A 6483-nucleotide genomic window follows, 5' to 3' on the forward strand; every position below is an offset into this window, starting at 1 on the left:
ATTGGTCCCAGCTGTGTTTCCCTCCTGTCTCCCGTTCCCTGATTACTAAACTGCGTCCACGCCGCCGGCGCTCCTCTCCACAGCTGGATTCCAGGATTTCAGAGCATCCAGCTGTGGTGAGTGATGGAGACACTTTCTCTGCTCCCTCAGTAATCAGGACAGTTTATTGAACATCAGAGGACATAAAGGACTGTTTTTCACCTGCCCGTTCTGAACCTGGACATTAAAGACTGCTGGCTTCAAGGACATTAATCCCAGTGTCAGCCAGCCAATAACAGCCTGTGTTTTTCAGCTCTTTAGGAGTCAGAAATGAGAAAGACACAGACTGCTAACCTCTCCCTGCAGGAAATAAGCTCCGCCTCTTCCTTTCCTGTATATGAGTGATTCTGACATGAGACACAATGAGTTTCCTGTTTATTGTGACTTAAAGCGAGCAGCAAAGACACTAAACTGTGTGTTTCCAGCTGAAGCTGCTTTTTGTGTTGCTCCCACAATCCTGTCTGAAACAGTCAGTGAGGAAAACTCAGTTTATGCTTCCAAGCTCATTGTGAGAGGGCACATTGTGTTCCTGCAAGTGGTGATTTTGTCTGCATCCCTGAGTTTAGTGAGCTGCCTCCAAGTACTTGTGAAGCCCAGTGTGTTAAGGCTGCATCTCCCAGATGTTTCCAGCAGAGACGATAAATGTTCCCACAAAGGCTCAGCCAAAGACGGTTTGATTTTCTGAGTGTTGGCCTCAAGAGATTGCTCAGTGAGCACCTGAGTGTTTCTGGGACATCTGACACTAACTGGAACTTCAAGTCTGGTTCTGAAGCTGCACATGCAAAGACTGTTTCTGGTTGTAGAGACCTGGCTGTTCCAGGGATTGTAACCTCCCCAGAGGCTGAGCTGCTGACCTCAGCTGACTCTGGAGCCTTGAAGGTAACTAAGTTTGCACCGCTCGGGTGAGCCATCTCAGCTGCAACAGCCTCCACAGAGAGCTCACGCAAGCTTACCCAGCCTGCTGAGGATTTTATGCTGCTGCAGCCCAAAAGGCATCCTGAGCTGGCTGACTGCCACCCACAGCTTCAGCTACCTCAGCCAGGGGTCTCCACACCTGCTGGCCCTGCATCTGCTCTGACTGGGGGCTCCGGAGAGCCGCGCCAGCCATCCATCTCTGCTGGGGCTCCTGTTTGAGAATGTAGGAGTGTAAACTTCAAATATCTGCTCGGTTTGTCAAGATATCACATATTTGCAAAAGTGCTCTGACGTTTTTGGAGACGTCTGTTACCCACCATCTGGATAGCTAACCGGGAGGTCGAGGGTCATTAGAGCCGGCGAGAACAGCGGACTCCCGGCACATCGTTTTTGGACCCCACGGCCTTTGGCTGTTCAGGTTTAAACATGATATATAAGTCACTTAGATCACGTAAAAATGTTATCGTTTGGCTTTTTTCAGGGTTGTTTGTTTGGTTTGGCTGAAGTTACAGTTTTCACACAGCTGAATAAACGTCAAACAGAAAAGTGATTAAACAGAAGTGTGAGACGGTCGAGAGTTTACTCCTGTGTCCTGTTAGATTTTAGACAGCAAGGAGCAGACGGCTGAGTTTATTAAACTCCACCGAGACAGCGGTGACGCGGATCTGAAGGCCAGACCGTCACAGCCGCTCACTTCCCGCCTACCCGACCTTTGGAGGACCCGGCCCACGTAGACCTTGAAGGCCGGGTCCTCAGGAGGATGCAGCCTGTGAATTTGGACACGCCATGACACATGATGTTCTACAGCTGATGTGTTTAAATGAGCTCTACAGGTGAACAGACTTATTAACGTTACCAGCATAATAAACTGTCCTGTCACTGAAGGTGTCTGCCCAACAAGGACGTGGTGCTGAATGCATCCAGACCCCTGCTGACTGTCTTTGCAGCTTCGGTCAAAGGTACAGTGTCCACTGTGACCCTGAGAGCAGGACACAGCCAGAGGTGAGTCAGCAGTTACAAACTAAATGCTGCTGACATGAATCAAACTGCTGGATAACCCACTGCTCATGAAAATGGCACCTTTCTGTTGCTTTTTGAGATTACTGAGAATATTTGAATTGTGACTCAGATGGCAGATCCAGGCTCTCAGCCTCCAGCTGAAACTTCCAGTCCTCCCCCAGCCAGAAGCTCTGATGCTGGGCTGAGAGACTTTGATCCTTCCCTGGATCCAGAAATCCAGGAGGGAGAAGGAGAACAGGACCTCCTTCCTGATCTGGAGAGGCCTGAGGGAAAGAAAGATGGAGCAGACAGAGCTTTGAACAAATCCAAACCTCCTGAGCTTCACCTCCACAAAGGTGCAGACACTGATGCACAGATTCACATGTGACACCTGCAGCGTCCAGCTTGTGCCGCTGACATTATCTCCACTCTGATACAAGCCTCATTCACTCGCTCACACACGTTCATACAATCACCTTTTCCTCACAGTCACACACATGAATGTAATGAGGGGAACTCGGGTTCACTGTCATTCCTCAGGATCCTTTGATATGCAGACTGGAGGCTCTGTGGATGAAACACCGACTGTCTGAACCACTCTGAAGTGTTCATGATGGACTTCATCCTGATTAACACTACAATACTTGTTAGAGGCCTTTTATATGTAATAATATTCTTTTCCATTAAAGCTCTGAACATTCTCACTCTTTCTTGACCAGGTGTGACAGGTGAAGGACACCGGCGAATAGGAGGACAGAAGCTGAGAGCCATTAGTCACATGACTTCAGCTGCTGCTGCCTCACCAACCACTGGCCCCTCGGTGAGTCTAGAGTTACAGCAGTGACCACAGGAAGTGCACACGTGTGATCTAAAGCTACATGTGGGCCTGTGACCATCAGTCTTCTCACTGTGGTAGACGGGTTTGTGAGTCCCTGTGATGCTGGGAGTGTCCAGGACAGTCGCTCCTGATCGGGTCTCTCATGGAAAGCTGGTCCCAGGAATTCCTGGAAAATTCCTCCACAAAAGAGAACTGGGAACATAAGTGCAGAGTGACAGAGGTGCTCAGCAACCCTGCTGTTATATGGGAATAGAACCAGAATAGTCGGCAACCACTTGAGTTAAGTTAGCCAAAGAGATGCGACTCAGACTGACTTCATCATGTTGGCAACGTGTCTGCATTGATAAACTCCAGTTATTGACAAATCAGAGAATAATTCCAGTCATTCAGAGACAGATTGTGATTGTTTGGAGGATGTAATCGTTTCCCTTCAGGGAGCGTGTTGGACGCTCAGTGTCCGGGTGATTAGCTGATGCAACTACTTAGAATCAGTTTGTGAATATGAAGAAAATCAGTGCAGTCACTGGACAAACTCTGATTCTTCCTAGTTTCACTCTTGTTTCAGTCCAGTGTGACTGAGGTGGTAAAAAATGATCTGACTTTTAGCCACACAGCTGTCTGCTAGAGAAAAAGCCTTTGTGCACAACTTTCTTAAAGGCAAACGGCACCATGTTCACTGCAGCTGCAGCAAACGCAGCAAAGAGTGAAAGTTGGACTGAGAATGTTGTGACTGTTTCATGAGAAAGAGCAGGAAAACAAGCATCACACACCCAGACACAGTGCTGGGATTAGAATTAGACTTTAGAGCCAAATGTAGGACAAAAGCTTTAATATGAAAGAGGAAAACCCAACAATAGCCAGAGCATGAAGCTCAAATCTATACCAATCACCAAGAAAGCTGACAGGCCTGTGACACGTCAGAGACGCCGTTCAAATCATAAAGAAGTTGGTTTATTGACAAAATGTAAAAAACCAAAAGAATCAAGTCAACCTTCAGTTTCGAGCGAGTAGACCAATCAGGCACAGCAGCAGCTCTAGAATAAGCAACAATTTGATGTATTACAAACAACCTTTCATATACACACATACATATGGCTCATATGCTGTTTAAAAAGGGCTCAAAGACCCAACAGATTACACAAAGTACAAAAACACTTTCATTCAGACAACAGTCAGCTGTGCACGAGACAGAGAGCCGACTACAGTTAGTAACATGGACTCACTTTGTTTCAGACACGACACAAAGTAACACAAAGCCACAAAGAGCAGAAACATCAAAAAGGAGGCAGAGCAGCAGCAACTCTCCATGAGCTGTGAGGCTAACAGCCACCCACACTTCCTGTGATGCATAATGACAACAACATTAACCTGAAGGATGATAACAACAGAAAGAAGTCTAAGCTAACGTTACACAGCGCTCACACAGCGCTGACTGTACAGGCCTCACACAGCTACGACCTGCATCCACAACACCTGATTCTACTGAACACAAACAAGTTAATGATATATGAGCAATCCAGGGAAGGCTTCCAGGAAGGTGAGGATCCAAAGACAGCTCTACAACAGCATCAGTCAGCAACAATGTTACTAATCACTGACTCTTTCATCCTTTTATACTCAATCAAAAAGTGCTGTGTTCACATTTGTTTCTGCTGAAATCCAGAGACTGAAAATGCGTCTTTTTAAAGTTTGAATAAACTGACTGAACTTCTCACGAGTCCAACCGTGAGGAACACTTCCCCCCATGACACATCACAGGAGAACGTCTCAGTGGAGGGGGGACAGTAGCTCAGTTTAGGCAGTCACACTCAGAATCGATGCCTCCAGTCAGGGTCAAACGTGGTCCTCAGAAACCTGCAGATGTTTGGGCCAAGCTCTCACTGGTCTCTGCGTCTGTAGACTGAGCTGATGTTTCTCCAGGTGTCTGGTAAAAGGACGATGCTGCTGTCCAATGAGGCGAGGAGAGAAGTAGCCAAACAGGCGAGAGCCGTGAAGGAGGAACGGCGGGCAGCTCTGGATGCCCGACATAAATACCTGATGAGCAGGCTGGCAGACGCCGGCAGCCTGGAGGAGGCGGCGGTGGAAGACGCCATCGTCTCTGATGACAGAGTAAGTTCAGAGACGTGATCCTTCCTCAGAGTTGAACCTTTGAGTCATTAATGTCAGATTCTTCCAGTTCAGTCTGATCCATGAATTCTTTGCTGCAAACGGATCCAAGAAGCTGATTTTCTTCTATCAGGATGTCAAACAGGTAACTTTGATCACATTTCAATGACTGACACATGAAGGTCTAACCGCTCTTCATAATCTGCTGTCCTGTTTGTTGCAGCGTACTTTGTATTCATATCTTTTAATATCTGCCTTTCTCCCAGAGTCTGTCCTCCCGTCAGTCTTCCTTTGTGGACGCATCAAACTCAGCTGTGGCTCAGAGGAAACTCTTCCTCACTACGGGGAACTCTGAGGTTGGCTTCAGCTTTTTATGTTTAGTTAATGTGAGAATCACAGAAAAATGCTGATATGAGTGGAAGGTTCTGCTGGGAAATTGGCAAAGAGCAGATTATTGAACAGCGAGGCAGACAGTTCATTTCAGTGATGCCAGTTTATTAGAAACGAGGACTGTGGGGCTGCTGGAAGTCAGGACGGCCGTTCTCTGGATAAACCTGACAGCTGAGGTGGAGAGCAGGATTTATCCACAGACGGCTTCTTCCAAGCAAATGTCCTGAACACACCTGAGCTGAGGGTTACACAGTGTGTCCTGTGTGATCTCTGCTTTATGGTGGTTGAATCTCACAAATGTGACCATCAGACCTGACGACTTATTTGTGATGTTTTCATTAAAAATATCCTGGGTGAGGTGTTTGGGGCCTGTCCCATGAGGAGGAGTCTCCAGGGCAGACCCAGGACACACTAGAGAGGTTATATCTCTCAGCAGGCCTGGGAATGCCTCAGTATTGTCCTGGATATGCTGGAGGAAGTGGTTGTTTAGGGAGGTCTGGGATTCTCTGCTTAGACTGCTGCACCTGTGACCCGGGACCAGATAAACAGGAAATGGATGTTTGAAATTCAAAGAAATCCTCTTTTAATAATGAGGAAAAAAGACAGCAGGAGATCCATCGCAACTAACAAAACACTTCAAACACATCAATGCATCAACTTTAATCAACTTCATTTGGTTCAAATGAAGGAATCTAACAAAGCACTCACTAAAATGAAACACCAGTTAGTTTCCCGAGCTCAACAGGTCGAACACCTGAGTTTGGTTTGCGGTGCAGTTTTTATTTCTTCTAGATAACTTGGGTTATTTGCACAGGAAGGTTTTTAAATGTATTTCTTAAGTACGATCTTATATGGGGGTTGATTTTATAGCATAACAGAATAATGTAATAACTCTAATAGAGTATAAAACATTTGCAGAATGAAGTACAAGGTGAAGAAAAGTCAGAACGTCCCTATTTGAAAATACGGTCTCAGAAGGTCAGAGATGGACAAATTCAGCTACAGAAACATATGGCCATTTTTTTAAAGCCATAGAGCATATTACAGACGACACAAAGAGCAAACACTGTAAACTTCTAACCACAGACCTCACACAGCTCACACACGTCAGAGTGAAGCTGTCATTTCCTGAAGCTTCCACACAAGAGAACTGGCAACAAGGTGGAGTCCTCATGGATCACTAGCAGAGAAATGTG

The 6483-nt window shown here is 46.5% G+C and overlaps 1 protein-coding gene across 1 annotated transcript; it reads left to right on the plus strand.

The window, feature by feature from the left end:
* The first annotated feature begins 681 nt into the window (after positions 1-681).
* LOC146642802 (uncharacterized) lies at positions 682-6051 on the plus strand. Its single transcript, XM_085399323.1, has 7 exons — positions 682-918; positions 1840-1956; positions 2084-2309; positions 2673-2773; positions 4712-4900; positions 4968-5042; positions 5164-6051. Exons 1-7 carry the CDS (start codon positions 682-684, stop codon positions 5305-5307), a joined length of 1089 nt encoding a protein of 362 aa, XP_085255449.1. The 3' UTR covers positions 5308-6051.
* Positions 6052-6483: the final 432 nt, after the last annotated feature.

Source organism: Rhamphochromis longiceps, linkage group LG23, assembly GCF_057381845.1.
Source record: "Rhamphochromis longiceps isolate RC_006_pf linkage group LG23, R_longiceps_female_GT1.1, whole genome shotgun sequence".
NCBI classification, from domain to species: Eukaryota; Metazoa; Chordata; class Actinopteri; order Cichliformes; family Cichlidae; genus Rhamphochromis; species Rhamphochromis longiceps.

Bases quoted from the DNA above. Each gene is read 5' to 3' on its own strand.
- LOC146642802 (XM_085399323.1), top strand. From the start codon at position 682: ATGTTCCCACAAAGGCTCAGCCAAAGACGGTTTGATTTTCTGAGTGTT. The intron at 1,957-2,083 runs GTGAGTCAGCAG...ATTGTGACTCAG, and splicing joins AGAGCAGGACACAGCCAGAG to ATGGCAGATCCAGGCTCTCA. The intron at 2,774-4,711 runs GTGAGTCTAGAG...ATGTTTCTCCAG, and splicing joins CACCAACCACTGGCCCCTCG to GTGTCTGGTAAAAGGACGAT.